This window comes from Nicotiana tabacum, chromosome 17 (genome assembly GCF_000715075.1).
Source record: "Nicotiana tabacum cultivar K326 chromosome 17, ASM71507v2, whole genome shotgun sequence".
NCBI lineage: Eukaryota > Viridiplantae > Streptophyta > Magnoliopsida > Solanales > Solanaceae > Nicotiana > Nicotiana tabacum.
In genome coordinates, this window is record NC_134096.1 from 134,085,351 (window position 1) to 134,103,987 (window position 18,637).

At 35.5% G+C, this 18,637-nt stretch overlaps 2 protein-coding genes across 2 annotated transcripts; both read left to right on the plus strand.

Annotated features, from left to right (window-relative positions):
* On the plus strand, window positions 1-4,462 carry LOC107776144 (glycine cleavage system H protein 2, mitochondrial). The gene is made up of 3 exons (XM_016595990.2): window positions 1-257; window positions 2,870-3,129; window positions 4,103-4,462. Exons 1-3 carry the CDS (start codon window positions 182-184, stop codon window positions 4,229-4,231), a joined length of 465 nt encoding a protein of 154 aa, XP_016451476.1. The 5' UTR covers window positions 1-181; the 3' UTR covers window positions 4,232-4,462.
* Window positions 4,463-5,333: 871 nt separating this feature from the next.
* On the plus strand, window positions 5,334-10,367 carry LOC107776143 (chaperonin 60 subunit alpha 2, chloroplastic). The gene is made up of 9 exons (XM_016595989.2): window positions 5,334-5,563; window positions 5,648-5,822; window positions 6,200-6,321; window positions 6,400-6,607; window positions 6,715-6,860; window positions 7,194-7,500; window positions 8,033-8,283; window positions 9,035-9,235; window positions 9,591-10,367. Exons 1-9 carry the CDS (start codon window positions 5,510-5,512, stop codon window positions 9,876-9,878), a joined length of 1,752 nt encoding a protein of 583 aa, XP_016451475.1. The 5' UTR covers window positions 5,334-5,509; the 3' UTR covers window positions 9,879-10,367.
* Window positions 10,368-18,637: the final 8,270 nt, after the last annotated feature.

Sequence of the window (18,637 nt, forward strand, 5' to 3'; positions counted from 1 at the left end):
AGTCCTCACCAACTTCTGCTGAATGTGTTTGTTGACACCTCGACCCACCAGCCACCACCTTTCTCTTCCCTATTTTTATTGCTTCCACTTTACCCTTCAATACACTAATTTATTTTCCACTTGAAAAGCTATTTCCCTAATACATTACACGTTTGCCACAACTCTATTGAACTGACAAAAAATGGCAACACAGTTGTGGGCTTCAAGGGCTGCTTCATATCTCAGGATCTCAACAATCCACAGAGCTTTTGCCACTGGTAATATGCTTATGCAGTTATGTTTTTATTTCTGGGATCACCCATTTGTCTTTTTCTTTAATGTTTTAATGCTTGTTTTTTATTTGGCTTTGAGTTGTGTGAATCTTGTTCATGTATTTTTTGTAAAAGAACCGGCTTGATCTGTCATTTTCTTGATTAAAGATCCGATTTTTGGAAGTGGGTTGTGAATTTTATGTGGTTCCTTAGATCAACAGAAGGTTTTTTGGGTTGTTGAGGGATTTGTACTTCATTATTTGATTTTGCACTATGTCACTTTTTGTGTTCTGAAGTGTATCAGGTAGGGCATTGTTTGTGTTCTTTTTCTTTTTTGGTAAGTAAGTATGGGATTGTGTATTTGTCAATTTGTTTACAAATGTTGATTGAGAATGATATTTTTGTTGTTTGCTCAGTGAATCTGTCCCTTAGACGCATCTGGAATTTATTATGATGGAGACTTGATAATGACCTGTGAACTTGTACTTGTGTCTGATATCATCAGCCTGATGTAGGATTGGAAGATGGTAATGCAATGAAATTTTCAGGACTAGTGTTCTTATTTTAATTGTACAACTCTAAATTTATGGACAGCTTTTAAATTTAGAGTAACTATATTAGCTACCATTAGTCTCTGAGCCGAGGGTCTCCCGGAAACAGCCTCTCTACCCCTCCCGGATAGGGGTAAGGTCTGCGTGCACTCTACCATTCCCTGACCCCCACTAGTGGGATTATTACTGAGTTGTTGTTGTTGAATATTAGCTACCATTACCGTAAAATGTATCCATGTTTTTTTTTCTTTTTTATTTGCATTAATGTATTGCAAATATAAAAAGTTCTAAAGCAAAGTCTATGATGATGCTTAGTGTGTTAATCATCGTTGTTATCCTTTTTCCTTCAAGTGCCAACCTCTCTAGTAACTGGTTGTAAATTCTGCAGATTCTGTAAAGACTTCAGGAATGGTAGTTGTGCATAATTTTCTGTAACTATGTGAAATTCTCCAGTTCAGATGTCTCTTTTTTCTCTGTCGAGCCTGTCCTCTATATTTGCACTGCAAAACTGAAGGCATCTTACTAGTGCAGTACGGCTTTTGAACATTAATATATAGAGAACATGCTAAATTCCTAATTAGGTGCACTGCTTAGTGGACTATCAGGATAGAGTTCGCAGGCTTAGTCTTTCGTTATATGACAAATGTAACACATCTTAAAGTTAATTCCCCATATTACCTTGATTTGGTTACGTTTGATCCTTATAGATGCAAGTTGTAGGGAACCTAGTTCATACTCTACAGTATCCTTCATTCCCTGTACATCAGAAATAAAACATCCAGGAAAAATGAATTTAATAATAGCGTAGTCCTATTGCTTTCTGTTGACATAGTAGTTCTGTTCAAATTAAGTTGGGCACAAAAATGTTCGTTAATTGATTTATATTTTTGATAAATTGGGCAGAAAATATTTATAGTCTAAAAAATCTCAAGGGATTGTTTCCTCGTGCAGCATATGTTTTTGTGTTATATTTTGTATACACAATTTTTGGGTGAATTTTTTTCCTATCGTGATACTTTTAGTCCGTTTTGACTTCCATGTTGTGTCTGAATCCAATGAATAATTGCCAGTGTTTTAAAAGGCGTGCGCGTAAGGCGGGGCGTTTTACATATGCCTCAGCGGGGCGTAAGCCTCGAGGCCCGGGGTGTAAGCCCCATAGGTATTTAATTTTTAATATTTTATAAAATAATATAATGACAGTTAATATTTATAAACAGGTAAAATTGCATAAAAATTAAAAAAAACTATATATATGCGTGCTTCATCCCCACAAAAAACTAATCAAAACAATCTATTATACGTTACTTACAAGCACAAGTAATTTGAGTCTAAAAGAATAAAATTTTCTATATGGAGGAACAAAAAGGATAATTAACCTGCAATTTGAACTTTGAATTTGCTGCTATGAAGAAAAATGTAGTTCTCTTTGTATTTATAAAAAAAATCAAATATTCGTTGCGTTTGGGAGATATTAGCAGACTAGCGGACAAGATAAAAAATTGGAAAAACCATGAATTAGGGCTTAAATCAATAAAAAAGGTCTTTACTTTTAAATTTAATACTTTTGAGTTCCTTTTTAAACTTTTTGAGTAATTACCAAACTGACTTTTGAGAATTTGGGTATTATATGAAGGACTAATTCAACAAATTTTGTTTTAATTTGAAAAAGTTTGTGGGGCTTACTCCTTACTAAAAAAACACGCCCCGAACGCCCGGGCGTACGCCCCAAATTGCGGGGCGTACGCCTCTTGAGACTTTCGCCCCACACCATTGCCTCAGGGCGTTTTTGGTACGCCTCGCCCCGGGGCTCGCCCAGAAACGCCTTTTAAAACAGAGATAATTGCCTGGACATGTGAGTAAAAGGAACAATTTTGGACTGAACCATAGATGGTTGAACATTTGACCCCTAAAAAAAGGCTCCCATTTGAATAATGTAGCAACAACCTATGGCTATGCCACTGATCAAAAAAGAAAAACAAACAAACAAACACAATCGACGGCTACGCAGATGCATATCACTAAAACTCTCTCTAATATAACAATGGTTTGTGTTCAAATTCTTTGCAGTGGCCAAGGATTTAAAGTATGCAGAGTCTCATGAATGGGTTAGAGTTGATGGTAGTTCTGCAACAATTGGCATCACTGATCATGCTCAGGATCATTTAGGTGATGTTGTCTATGTTGAATTACCTGAAGTTGGGGCTTCTGTAAATCAATTTGGCAGTTTTGGTGCTGTTGAAAGTGTCAAGGCCACCAGTGATATCAATTCCCCTGTTTCAGGGAAGGTGGTGGAAGTTAATGAGAAGCTCGACTCCTCTCCTGCTCTGGTGAGTTATTCCCCCAAGGAAAACATTTTCCCTCATACCAAACACACCCGTAGTGTATATATTTTTGCTGTCTGCATGGATGTGATCATCTCTGTAATGCATTCCCCCTCATACATATAGTGTTGGGCTAGTAGGAGAAGAAGATGTGCTTGCTTGTGTGTATATCAATACTGCGTTGCATGCTTTCTTAGCTCTTTGACTTATATCGTGTGCAAATGATCTCTTTTTTTCCTTCTAGTTGGTTCTTTTCCAAGAATTTCTTCAGTTGATTGTAAGTTGGGAATGTAAAGGGTCCAAAATGAGTGAATGGATAGTGAAGATTCACATGACTTGACTCCAACTAGTTTGGGATTGAGATGCAGTAGTTGTTGTACCCTTGTACTACCGTCATAAAAATTTAAGAGCCAATTTGTTAGCCTGCAGAGACTAACTAATAGGTCCGAGCTCTATGAACTTATCAAATGTATTATTAAGTCAATATGTTATCATCTTAATCAAACATGTATGCCATGATATGTGTAATACTTTACCCAAAAAGAAGATGACATATGAATCTACTACTTCGTCAAATATTTCTGCTTTGCAGCGCCAAGTGTTCTATTATGTACCTCTTTGGAGTTAATAATGAATGATACTTAGCAGCGGGCTTACAGGTTTATATTTTGGTAAATACTCCAACTCTGTAGTCTTCGCAACTTCATATAATCAGACCACTGTTTCTTAGAGAATATGTGGCTCACTAGAATCTGGTCTCATCAAAACTTTTCCACTTCACCAACATATCATCAAGATATTGATGTTTGTAGCTCAACTCTACGATGCATATGCTCCACGAGACTTTTATATGGACCTTTTGCTGAATTCAATCGTCAAGTGTTCTTTATTTTAGTTCCAGCTCTATGATACTGCTTCATGTTTCATCTTTACTTGTTCGTATATGGTATGTGATCAACTTTGCGATGTGTGTATTAAGATCAATGGGAGCCCGTATCAAGAAGGATGGATTATAAAGGTGGAGATGAACAACCCTGACGAGCTCAAATCGTTGATGGACCCTGAGCAGTATTCCAATTTTTGTGATGAAGAAGACGCGAAACACTGATTGAAACCTCACAAAGCTGAGCAAGAACACACTTTCCTGCAGGATTTTTCGTAGTGCATAAAGAGGCTTTATTTCTAAGCCCCAGAAGGTGGAGTTTTAGTAGTGCTATTTGGTCTTTGATACAACATCTGTTACCGTTGCAGATCTTCTCTTTCTTTGCAAATAATTCAGTGCTCTGAACGTTGAATCTCTTCTGGGCTAAATTCTAGTTTTTTTCCTTCTGGCATTCCATTGATGAATTGATGTATTAAACTCATAAATTAAAATGTCAACCTACTTTCACCCTTTCATCTCTTTTGCTTAACCGATTTACTCGTACCTTTTCCGACAGCCTTCACAATTAAACTTCTTCAACCTATTGAAGCGGAATTGGAACCTTACAAACATTAATAATGCAAGTATAGTTGCAACTCTAATGTTGATCTGACCTGCAAAAAGAAAAAGCTCTAATTGTTGGGAGTTCTTTAGATTTTTCATATAAAATACGTTTTGGAAAAATGACTGGACCAGAAAATCTACAGTTAGAAATTCAATTACTTCTAGACTCCCCAAAAGAATCCCAATAAACTTGTTTAGTTAATTTGGTCGAGAAAATGACAGAAACGGTCTCTTATGTTTGGGGTATGTTTAAACTGTGAAAAAAGATATATTTAATAAAAAAACCGGGAGATCCTGTCAAATCTCTAAAATTACAATACCAAAAAATGCACTAGACACTAATACACCAAAATAGCAAAAACTATCTAAAAGAATTACACCAAAGTAGCAAAAACTATAACAACAACCCAGTAGAATTTTACTAGTGGGGACCGGAAAAAGTTGCAAAAACTATCTAAAAGAATTACTAGACTGCAGAAATACATCAAAATTAGCAAAAATAGCAAAAACTATTCCTCCAAATATAACTTCACCTTAATACTTTTTTTTTCTCACAGTAGCCATTAAATTTAACCGCTCCAAGTTTGTAAAACTTAAAAGACCAAAATTGTTTAAGAGTACTCTTAAGGGACTATTTTAAATATATTCCAAAAAATAAGGGACCATTTTTGTCATTTTCTCTAACCTGACCAGAGTAAAGGTTAGCGCTGGCATGCCCTTCTTCCTCTTCGCCCCTAAAACCTCTTTGAAAAACCTCAAGGAAGAGCTCCACAATCTGCAACTGCAAAACCTCATCCCGCGCGCGCGCGCACACACACACACACAGAGACTCTCTCTCTCTCTCTCTCTCTCTCTCTCTCTCTCTCTCTCTCTCTCTCTCTCTCTCCACACCATTACAAGATGTCACTATCAATAATTTCACCTTTATACTTCCCTTTAAAGCTTTCTTTCTCGGTAACTCTCACAATACAATCTATTTTAGCACCTTCTCTCTCATGTTTTTAGCTGATTTTTGCAATGTTTGGCTTGGATTTTCAGGAAGAAAAAGGAAGGTGTAATTCGTGGGCGTTGGGGCAAAGCTTAGGGAAGAAGAAGATGATGGTGGCGAGAGCTGGGCCAAAGAGAATAGCTTTTGATAAAGAATGCAGAGAAGCTTTACTTTCTGGTATCAATAAGATTGCTGATGCTGTTTCTGTCACCTTAGGACCTAAAGGTATAATGGGATTGATTTTACGCTTCTTTTAAACTCTTAAACGTGCTTATATTATTTGTATTGGTCTATATTTCCATTTATAATTCCTATAAAGACCTTAGAGGAAATGGAAAATCATGCAAAAGGAGAACAAAGTTGTTAGTTAATTCAAAGTTGTGTCGCTCATGTGGGCTGACCCGACCCAGTTAGGAGGAGTTAAGAAAGAAATTTAAATAAAAGGAACCGTGTCCTTAACACTTGGCTGGAAGAAATAAGTTGGTTTATACCTTTTCTTGTCAATGAAATGTATATGAGGAGCTTGTTTTTAAACATAGTGTAGATGATATGTTGTTGGCCTGCTTGTTTTGAAATGAATGAATGTGTGTCTAATTATGCAGGTCGCAATGTAGTTCTCTCTGAATCTGGTGTGCTGAAAGTAATTAATGATGGTGTTACCATAGCTCAAGCCATAGAACTTCCAGATTCAATTGAAAATGCAGGAGTGACACTTATCAAGGAGGTTATTATTTGAGCCTGAAACTGTAGTTGGATTATTGAATATTTGAGAAACTCCTAATCATTTTTATGTCTATTTCAGGTTGCAACTAAGACCAACAGTTTAGCTGGGGATGGTACAACTACTGCAATTGTTTTGGCTCGTGAGATGGTCAAAGCTGGTTTGCTAGCTGTTGCTTTTGGGGCTAACCCTGTTTCTATGAAGAAAGGAATGGAGCAGACAGTAAGAGAGCTGGTCAAAATTTTGAAGAAGAAAAGCTATCCTGTTAGAGGAAATGATGATATTAAAGGTAACTTGATTTATTCTTTATATTTATTCAACTTAGAAAATTCCTTTATTCACTTTAAAAAATTAAAGGTTTTGATCTCTCTCCCTCTCTCTTCTTACTATTTGCAGCTGTAGCTTCAATATCAGCTGGAAATGATGAGTTCATTGGCAGTTTGATTGCTGAGGCAATTAAGAAGATTGGTCCCGATGGCGTCATATGTATTGAGTCTTCCTCATCAGCTGAAACCTCAGTCATGGTTGAAGAAGGAATGAAGGTAATATCTGCTCTTCAATGTGTACTCTCTGACTTCGAATTAAAGAATTGCAATTAATCATACTGTATCGAAAAATAAGCTATCAGGTTGGTTAAAAATGATGCCTCCTTAACTTTTCCAAGCCTTTCAGGTTTGAAGCAAATTTCAAAGCTCAAACATAGTGCCATAAGAACATTATTTGCCTGATTATAGTTCTACTAAGAAATTGAATTAACCTCTAGTTATCCATTTATATTCTTTAGCTAATTTCACCATTTCATTTGTAAAGATTCTTTTTCTTCCATTTGTTTTCATTATTTTCTTGATTTGTATTCAGGCATTCTTTTCCTACAGATTGACAAGGGGTACATGTCACCCCATTTCATCAACAATCCCAACAAATCTATAGTAGAGTTTGAAAATGCCAAAGTTCTGGTAACCGATCAAAAGATATCTTCTGTCAAAGAAATTGTTCCTTTGCTAGAGAAGGCCACACAGCTGAGTGTGCCACTGCTGATTTTTGCTGAGGATATTTCAAGCCAAGTGCTAGAAACACTAGTCATTAACAAGGTGCAAGGAGTGCTTAATGTTGCTGTTGTGAAATGTCCAGGATTTGGAGCAGGAAAGAAAGCTGTATTGCAAGACATTGCCCTGTTGACAGGTGAACCAAATACTTCATTCTGTTTTGAAATAGGTTAATAAATGTATCCAAACCCCCCAAAAAGTGTCGAAATGGAATTAGTGTATAGAGTGGTCTGGCTTTCTAGCGCCACCAAGAGAGAGAGAGAGAGAGAGAGAGAGAGAGAGAGAGAGAGAGAGAGAGAGAGAGAGAGAGAGAGAGAGTTTATCATGTGAAGCTTGTAAACTCTTGATATTATGTGAACTTTCCCTGTGAGTGAACATTAGTTTTAACTCATTGTGAGGATAGATTTGAATCCTGGTGATATTATCCACAGTGCATGTATACACAATTTCTTGTAATGCTTCAGCACTAAAAACATTGGTTTTTACAGTTAGCCAAATCAGTATTTTCTGTAATGTACAGTTGCTCTAGCAATGCTCATAGAAGAGGTTTGACCATTAATAGTTTTTGTATGCTATATGGGCGTCTCCAAGACATAGTGTTGCAAGTGCCAAGTATCTGCCATGATCTCCTTTACCATCACATCTAACTGACATTATATTGCAATTAGGTGCTGATTTTCTTTCTGGAGACTTAGGCCTGAATCTTGAAGGTGCAACCTCAGATCAGCTTGGTATTGCTCGGAAAATAACAATAACAAGCAATTCTACGACCATCGTGGCTGACCCCTCCACAAAAGCTGAAATACAAGCCAGAATAATGCAGATAAAGAAGGATCTTGCAGAAACAGATAGTAAATATTTGTCAGAGAAGCTTTCACAAAGAATAGCAAAACTCTCTGGTGGTGTGGCCATATTGAAAGTCTGTATTGATTAAGGCATAATTTTTCGGATCAAACATCCCTATACAACCATTTACAACATGTTTGAACCTTATCCTGCTTGTTATATCTGTTATAATCAAAGATATATTCAAGTTTATGTTCAGATCACTGCAAAATTAGAAGCGAATAAATTTTAAATGTATAATTGACTTTTTAAGCTGTTAATATGGTTCATAATATTTGGAATGACTTCCCATTATAATCAAATAAGAATAACTCATTCAGACTGTAGCTGTTGCATTTTGCTGGTAGATGTGTTTGCTCTGGGATGATGACACTAAGGGCTCGTTTGGTACGAGGGATAAGAGATAATTAATCCCGGGATTAAATTTGAGATGAGCTGTATAACTAATCCCGGGATTAGTTATCCCCGGATTGTAGTGTTATTTTTATCCGTATGGGAGGGTGGAATAACAATCTCGGGATAACTAATCTCGGGATAATTAATCCTGGGATAACTTGTTTTCGAACCAAACGAGATCTAAATGTTAACCTGTGAGCTGGCATACTGATTAAATTGAGGTAAAAATCTGATCCAACGGAAATTGATTATCCTTCATATCCAAATGGTAAAAGATTTTAGCTTTTCCTAGGGTGCCAACTTCACACTTGTTATCTTTATATTTCCAAATAAAATATTCCCTCATTTTGTAGATGTATCCTTGCACTTGTATATTTGTTTCTCTTTTCAAAAAAGATATCCTCTGATAAGATCCTTTATGGATTCAGGTAGGAGCACATACTGAAACAGAACTGGAAGACCGAAAGCTGAGAATTGAGGATGCAAAAAGTGCTACATTTGCTGCCATGGATGAAGGAATAGTGCCTGGTGGTGGTGCCACTTTTATTCATCTCTCTGAACACGTACCCTTCATAAAAGAATCGTTTCAAGATCCAGATGAGCAGATCGGTGCTGACATAATAGGAATGGTATGGCATATTGATTCCTTTTCTTTTATGCTTATTGCATTCCTCAATTTGAACATGCTTACACATTTGTTGGGTAGTTCTCTGATTGAGAAGGGGTAAGGACTAAGGAGGGATCAAATATTGGATCGCGTTTTACAAGTGGGAAAAAGAAACATCTATGTTTGTTATTGTTGTGTACAAGTCTATTTTCTCTCCGACTACTATCTTTTGCTTCTTTTCTCTTATATGTTTGCCCTTTAAAAAAGAATCTTACTAAGTCAGTATAGACGAGTGAATTTTGAAGAGACTTTCTGAATTTATACTCATGAGTAACCTTTCTAGCTTCCAGAATTCAATGGTCTACAACCTATTTCAGGCACTTCTTGCGCCAGCAAAGCTAATAGCCGCAAATGCAGGAGTGGATGGAGATATAGTTGTGGAAGAAGTTAGAGGTTGTGACTGGCAAATGGGGTATAATGCCATGACTGGAAGATATGAAGACCTTCTTGCTTCTGGGGTTATTGACCCTTGCCGTGTTTCAAGGTGTGCCCTTCAGAATGCTGTCTCTGTTGCTGGTATAGTCCTAACTACTCAAGCAATAATGGTAGAGAAAACCAAGGAGCCCAAACCGCTTGTCCCTCAGATTCCTGGTATAACTCCTTAAAAGGATAAAAGATAAACCCTGGTTGAAGCACCTTGACAAGGAGAGGGTCAAATTCATGATGTTGTCATAGTAAAAGGCAAGCTCTACTCTGCCGTTTTGAATTGGCTGAGACATTGGAAAGAGTTGAGAATTTTGGTCCATGTTGATACTACTGATTGTGTCATTGTAGATAAAATTATATCCAAGCACAAGCATTTTCTATTGTTGATTCTTGGTAGGGAAATATGGATATCCTCGAGTATATGGGAACTGGTTTGATCCCAGCAGCACAGAGCCTTCTTGTTTTAGTGGTACTTGTTCCTGCAGGAGGAGCATCATCATTTTCAGGTTTCTATAAGTAGTCCGTCCAGTAGATTTCGGGTACCAAATGTTTAAGAACAAAAAGTAAGGAAAAAACAGCTGCATATTGCTGACAGGTTTCAGATGAATGGTATGAAAATGAAAATCCTATGTTAATAAAATGGCTAAATAGCTGTTTTACTTTGTAAACCCTGACCCCCTCTTTCTTTAAAATCATTTTTGTTCTATTTCTATTCTGTTTCATTTTGCATGTATTTGGGTTCATTCTGGACTTCATGGTGTGTAGCCGTAGTTTCATAGCTCACACTAATTGAAGTTTTCAATTGTGAGCTGGGAGAATGTTTATGTTTAGCAAAGCTAAGAAGAGTTTAACATTTAAATCAAAGTTATTTCTACAAAAGATATGGCACTAGAGTTTATATTGTAATGCAAAATGAACTTGGAAGCAGGTTCCAAATAATAGTTTTGTTTGTAGATATTCTTGTTGCAGGCCCTCCATTTAATAGTCATGGTGTCACCAACTTTTCAAATATCAAAGAACATCTGGATTCATTTAGTTTTAACAGCAGGATATAGTGAGATGGATAGGATCTTTAACTATAGGTTTCGAGTTGGACTCTTAGGAATAGAGAAATTCCTAGTTGGGAACGTTGTTCCCTTAAGTGGATCAAACGCAACATGAATCTTGATTAGTCAGGCCAGCGAATTTCAGGTACTAGATGGGTTACTTGGAATTGTACAAATTGATGAATTTGTCACAAGTGAAAATTTGAGCTCTTCAGTTGCTCAAGCAGAAATGTCACCCTAGGGCTAAATACTTACACAAAAATAAGCAAAAAATTTACAGTCAATTCTCTAATGATTAATTATTTACAAGTTAATATGCCGTATTAATAAATCTTAGGAATTCGACTTCATTCTAAGTAGTAGATTTTTATTGAAAATTTAATATTTTAGAATAATCTAACAAAATCCCTTCTAATTTTTAAACATTAGATTAGAATTTTAAATGGATTTATTATGCAATAGAAGAATGTTTATTCTTCCATTCAAATTATAAATCGTCACAAAATATCATTTCCTCATGTAAAAGTAGGGTATGACAATTAACATGGATTAGGTGTTTGGCAAGTTCTTAAGTAAGCACTTCTCTTTTAGCTATTAGCAGATCAAGGGGTCTATAACCCTATATACCTATTACATAATGACATCTTTATTAAATCTATGACCTCTTATGAATCATTGTTCTTTGACATCATATGGCAAGACTATTATGATTTACACTTAAAATTGTATTTTTTCGCACTGTGTAAAAGAAGATATGACCGGTGAAAAAATAACGATAATTTTCTTTGTTCATGTTTTCATTTGTAATGTTTTCAAATATACAATAGGACCAAAGTTATCTGTTATGGTAAAGGAATGTAACGAGCAAATAAATACTGAATAAAACAAATGATTTACAGATTATCTCTGGGAATGCTGATATATAAATCACAGTAGAAGAATTAAGCAGTTGTTTGGTTCAGCGATTACATATATGATATATGCATGGAAATTTTTATTATAAGATGAATAATAATGCAGCAATTGTTACATATTAAATGGAAATAATGAGATTGCTATACATCATTTTTGTATATTACCATTTGAACACTTATCCAGTAATGTAACATACACAAATTTTTGTTCCATTTTTGTGTCTTGCATAAAGTAATACACAATAAACAAATTCCTACATAAATTATGTTAAACTGAACAATGTAGAGTTTAATACTGGAAATCATACATTGCATTAGTTGTGTAGAGTTTATACTGAAAATCAACATTATTATTAATTATTCAATGTTGAGTATTGAAGTTTTGATGATTAACAAAGTGTGACTAACTGCTCAAAGAACCAGGTCCTCAATGTAGCTGCTTAACTGTTGTGAAGAACCAACTCCTCACGTTAAAGGATCAACTACTCATGATTGATACTTGTACGTATGTACAAGACAATAACTTTGTCTTAAAGTTACCCGAGTCCGAGTTTGGTGGCTATAAGTGATAAGGGTCGTTGCTCAAGAAGATACGGATAATTCAGTCAAAGACAAAAGTTCCAAAGCTTGTGGAATCCTTGGAACAGTATGAGTCCTATCAAAGAGGATGCTGACTATGAATATGACTCCTAGAAGATCTCAAGTCGTGTTTAAATAGGATTGACTTTGGACTTCTGAACTATCCTTTTACACATCAATTAAAGTGTCATAAGTTGTTTTTACTTGTGTTGAGTACTTGCTTTGTACTCTTCCGAGTCAGTCTAGTGAATGTGTTTTAGGAAATTGAGTTGTAATCAAACGTCATAAACAGTTAGTGAGTTGGAGTGAATATTTTGCTTTACAAGTTAGAGTAACTTGTGAATCAAATAGGAGTAGTATGAGTACTGGTGAGTATTGAATTACAGTCTTGTAATTGATATATTTTGGCTCATTGTTTTAGTGGAGTTAGAGTTGAAAATCCTACGTGGTAGGTCGTGGTTTTGCACCTTTTGAGCCGGGTAATTTTTTACGTAAAAATCGATGTGTTTATTTTATTGCTTATTTACTTTACGCTTAAGGAATACGGTAAAGAACCAAGTTCTTTAGTAATCCATACGGGCACTCAAACTAACAATTGGTATGAGAGCAAGTTCTCTCATTTACACGGCTAATACCTAGAGAGATATTGGAAGATAGATGAGTGCTCCACATGGAATTAATGAAGGATAATTAACTACGAGACCACCCCTGTTCAATGTAAAATATTACTATTGGCGGAAAGCAAAAATGGAAGATTTCTTGACAGCTGAAGACTATGAACTATGGACCATAGTAAACCAAAGTCCTTTGATTCCTACTAAACAAAATGCACAAAGTGAAACAGTTCCTAAGGACCCTTCCGAATTTGTGGCAGCAGATTTCAGAAAGATGAAGAAGAATGTAAAGGCTAAGAAAATCCTTATCTGTGTACTTGGTCATGATGAGTATAATAGAATTTTTGTGTGCTCTAATGCGAAGCAGATATGAGATGCACTCCAAACTGCTCATGAAGGAACATATCAAGTAAAGAGATCAAGGATTGAACTACTCATGAGAAACTATGAGCTTTTCTCCTTGAAGGAGTCTAAGTCCATCCAGGATATGATGACTAGGTTCAGTATATAACCAATGAACTGAAATCACTTGGAAAGGTGTTTACCTCTGAAGAGTTGGTTAGCAAAGTTTTAAGAATCCTTCCAGCTTCATGAGAATCAAAAGTCACTGCAATCAAGAAAGTCAAGGAATTAGATAAAATCTCACTCGATGAGTTGGTTGGAAACTTAAAAACTCATGAGATGAGAGAGATAGAATTGCACAAAGAAGAACCAAAGAAGGATAAAGCCTTGGTTCTTAAAGCATCTGAGGATGATGAATCTGACTATGATGATCCTGATCTAGCAATGTTTTCCAAGTTCAAGAGGTTCATGAAGAATTCCAAAAGTATATCCAAGTGAGAGACCAGTAGGAAGCACAAGCAGATCGACAAAGCTAACTATGATGGGTGCTACAAGTGTGACAAGATAGATCACATGGTAAAGGGCTTCCCAATGTAGGGAATCAAGTGGAGGAAAGAATTATCTGAAAAGGAGAAACGCGAGAAGATGAGAGAAAAAGGTTCTAACAAAGGAAAAATCCAGGCAAAAGATTTACTGAATCAATGAAATAGGCATTCTTGGCAGCATATGAGGATAGTGGGAGTGATCAAGAGGAAGATAAGGAGGATGAGGCTATAAGTCTATATGTTGTGATTGATGAACACCAAGTTGTAAAGACAGAGCCCCAAGTATAGCTAGGAATGCACATTGAAAGACCTCCGTTGTTTGATGAACACCACTATGATGAATGTAAGCTACGTATGGAAATATTTTTCCAGGCTACCGACTTTGACCTATGGGTAATTTTCAGTCATGGACCAATTCTCCCAACCAAATTGGATGGTGAAGGTAACAAGTGCAACAAAAGAGAAGAGGAATACGATGAGGAAGATTGTCAGCAAGTTCAGAAAAATGCTAAAGCAAAGAACTTGCTCTACAGAAGTCTGTCTAAAAATACCCTCCTCAAAGTGTCCTCTTGCATATCTTCTCATGATATATGGAGGACCTTGGAAACTGACTTTGAAAATTAAAATATCGAAGTGGCTCTGATGGCGATTAAAGAATCAAAAACAGAGGAAGAAGTGATAGGAATGATGGCCATGAGTGATTCAGAAACTGAAGATGAGGCAAACCAGGTAAGTATATCTGACTTGAAAGAAAATATTCATGCTATGTCCAAAAAGCAACTGATGGCCATAATTGTGACCTTAATGAATGAAATAGATAAAATGAGTAATGAAAATGATCAGCTAATCAGCAACCTTTCTTGTATCAAACTTGAAATCAAAGAGCTTGAATCTGACAAAGCTAGTTTAGAGAAACATGTCAAAGACCTTAAGAACCAGGTTCTTGAACTTACTTCTGAGAATGAAAAGTCTCTTAATACACACGGATGATCTGCAGGATAAGCTTGAAAAGGAATTAAAAATTGCTAATGATAATCTTTGTGATATTGAATGTAGAAATAAAGTCCTGCATGAAAACCTAGAAAAGGCTAATTATGAACTCTCTAGACTAAGCAATTGGCATAGATCTTGTGATGCCTTGAATTGGCTAAATAAAAACGGTAGCTCTAACAAATATGGAATTGGCTACAGAAAATCTGTCCCTAAGTTTGACCCAAAGTATGTAGGAATTTCTGATAATAACATGTGCACTCATTGTGGAAGAGTATGACACTTTAGAGACACTTGTCCTGCGTTAATTCATGCTCAGTTTAGAAACACCTTTTGGTATTGCTAAAAATATAAAGAAAGAAGAGGAGCCAAAGGTTAATCCTCTTGTCCATACTAGGTGGATTAAGGTTAACAAGAAAATAGCTTCTAATCCTCTCCCATTCTGGGCAAGAAGGGATCTGATTCATCCTTTTTCCAACAAAAAGGGACCCAAGCTAGTATGAGTTCCCAAAACTAACTTGTAAATTTTGGTGCAGGATAAGGTGAGAGAAAACAATCAGGACTGGTATCTAGACAGTGGATGCTCAAGACATATGACTGGAGAAAAGAAAAAACTTTCTCTCACTGACAACCTTCCAATGAGGGAGTGTGTCATTTGGAAACAGAAAAAATGGCTAGATAACATGTATTGGCAAGGTTGGTAAGTCACTCTCTTATGCTATAGAAGATGTGTATTATATGGTAGGTCTTAAACACAATCTTCTTAGCATCTCTCAAATGTGCGATAAAGGAAATGAGGTAAAATTTAATTCAAAAATTTGCACTGTCACTGAACTTGATACTGATGAAATTGTGCTAAAGGATAAGAGACATAACAATATCTACAAGATATCGATTATGTCACTTCCCCATAGTGAGCACACATGCTTGAGTGTAGTGGAAGATGATCCACCACTATGGCATAGAAGATTGGGACATGTCAGTCTCTCTCAACTCAACAAGTTAGCAGCAAAGGACTTGGTCCTTGGGCTACCTAAAGTTGAGTTCACTTCTAACAAGATATATGATGCATGTGTTAGACGGAAACATGTTAGGTCATCCTTTAGATCTAAGAAGTTTGTAAGTACTTCTAAACCTCTGGAACTCCTTCACATGGATCTATGTAGACCAATGAGAATAAGGAGCATAAGAGGTAAGAGGTATGTATTTGTGATTGTTGATGACTTCTCCAGGTATACCTGGACTTTGTTTTTGGGATCCAAAGATGAAACCTTTAATGTTTTCTGTGTATTTGTCAGAATGATTCAACAAAATCTAGGATGTAATGTTTTAAGTATAAGAACTGACCATGGAACTGAATTTGAAAATTTAAAATTTCTTGAATTTTGTGGCTCACATGGCATTGACCATAGTTTCTTTTCACTTAGAACTCCACAATAAAATGGGATTATAGAAAGAAAGAATAGATCCTTAGAAGACATGGGGATGACCATGTTGATTTCTAGTGGTCTGCCTAAGAAATTCTAGGCCGAGGCAATCAGTACTGCTTGCTATATGCTAAATAGATGCATGATCAAATCATTCATGAGAAAACTCCCTATGAGTTACTCCGAGGAATAAAACCCAACATCACTCACCTGAGAGCCTTTGGGTGCAAATATTTTGTACATAATAATGGGAAAGAAGCTCTAGGTAAGTTTGATGACAGAAGTGATGAAGGAATTTTCTTGGGTTGCTCTCCACACAGTAAGGCTTATAAGGTTTTTAATAAAAAAAAACTATATGTGTGGAAGAAAATATTAATGTTATTTTCAATGAATCTAACAATTTGGCTGAAAAAGGTGTGCATGATGAAGATTATGACATAGGATTCACTGGTGATGGAGATACAAAGGAATCTGATGAAGATGGATCTGCTATAAGTAATAAGGGTCGTTACTCAAGAAGATACGGATAATTCAGTCAGAGACAAAAGTCCTAAAGTTTGTGGAATCCTTGGAACAGTAGGAGTCCTATCAAAGAGGAAGCTGACTATGAATAGGACTCCTAGAAGATCTCAAGTCGTGTTTAAATAGGATTGATTTTGGACTTCTGAACTATCCTTTTACACATCAACTAAAGTGTCATAAGTTATTTTTACTTGTGTTGAGCACTTGCTTTGTACTCTTTTGAGTCAGTCTAGTGAATATGTTTTAGGAAATTGAGTTATAATCAAACGTCATAAACAGTTAGTGAGTTGGAGTGAATATTTTGCTTTCCAAGTTAGAGTAACTTGTGAATCAAATAGGAGTAGTAGGAGTACTAGCGAGTATTGAATTACAGTTTTGTAATTGATACATTTTGGCTCATTGTTCTATTGGAGTCGGAGTTGAAAATCCTACGTAGTAGGTCGTGTTTTTTTGCACCTTTTGAGTCGGGTGATTTTCCACGTAAAAATTGTTGTGTTCATTTTATTGCTTATTTACTTTACGCTTAAGAAACACGGTAAAGAACCAAGTTCTTTAGTGATCCATACGGGCACCCAAACTAATATTCAAACATTATAACATTGCAACGTTTCTTGGTGCAATCCAAATCCTATATTAATTATGCAAGAATTTATGTTGTAATTATTTTTTTCTTATACTTTAAATCCAGCAAACCCGAAACGTATGACCTTGGAGTTTTTGGAGCACTAACGTAGCTAAATTATACTGGAAATTTAGCCATCACATTCAAGAAAACCATTTTTATATAAATGGTATTCCTATTTTAGTTCAAGAAAACCATTTTTACAAAGAAGTTAAAGAGTGATTATACAGCAAAGCCGGTTCATATCTTTTCATAGTATATTCCTAACTTTTTCTTTTGAATTATTGTTACTATTAAAAATTCCCAGCTTTTTTTTTCTTCTTTTTAATATATTCGTTTTCTTCTTTTCAAATTGATCTTGCGCATTTGTGAATTAAGGAATTGTTATGCTTAAATTCCTGATCAAACTTTTGATTCTCTTGAGTTGTAGTTTTCAAAATAAATTTAATCTTTAAGGTAAAATGGCATTAACAATTAAATCATGAGAAAATCAACTTATGCCATAATGTGACCCTTGTTTTATTTTTAAAACAAAAACCATGGCTGTAGTGGGAACAACAGTAAAAAGGGATAAGAAAAAAGGGAAATGGAAATGGAAATGGAAATGGAAATGATGCAAGCTTAATGTCAAAGTTAAGTATGTCTTCCACAAATGGATTTTATGAAACCAAAACTTCTAAAATACGCAGAGATATGTTGCATCCCACATTTTACAATAATATTTCCTTTGAATTTATTACATCATATCCTTGTAATAGTTAGCTATGTGTCCCTTTTTCTTTTCCTCTCTCTTTTTTTCTTAACCAAAAGTAAAGGATGATAATCACTTGCATTCTTAATTTATTAGATTTGAAAATAGAACTTAAGTATCCAATTTCGTTGATGTTAATGTAATAGCTTTTATTTAGTTATCACTACACACACCCCCTTTTGCTTTTGTGTGAAAATTAATAATAAATAAAAAGAATTTTCTTTAAGCTAAAAATGCGTACAAACAACTCAACACTTGGTTAAATAGTAAATACTAATATTCTAGTAACGGGTTCGAGCCATGAAATCAATCACTGATACCTGTATCAGGGTAGATTGTCTACATCATACCCCTTGGGGTGCGTTCCTTCCCGGATCCTATGTGAACGCGGGATGCTTTATGTATCAGGATTCAGGATGCCCTTTATTCTTATAACATAATAAAATTTGTTCCCCTTACAACACAAGTTCGTAAAAATATAATTTAATTAAATATATCTTACTAATAATAGGATCAAAGACATGCGATTTATAAAAGTTGTGTGTTTTTCCCTTAACGTTCAAATTATTGTATATAACAAGAAATT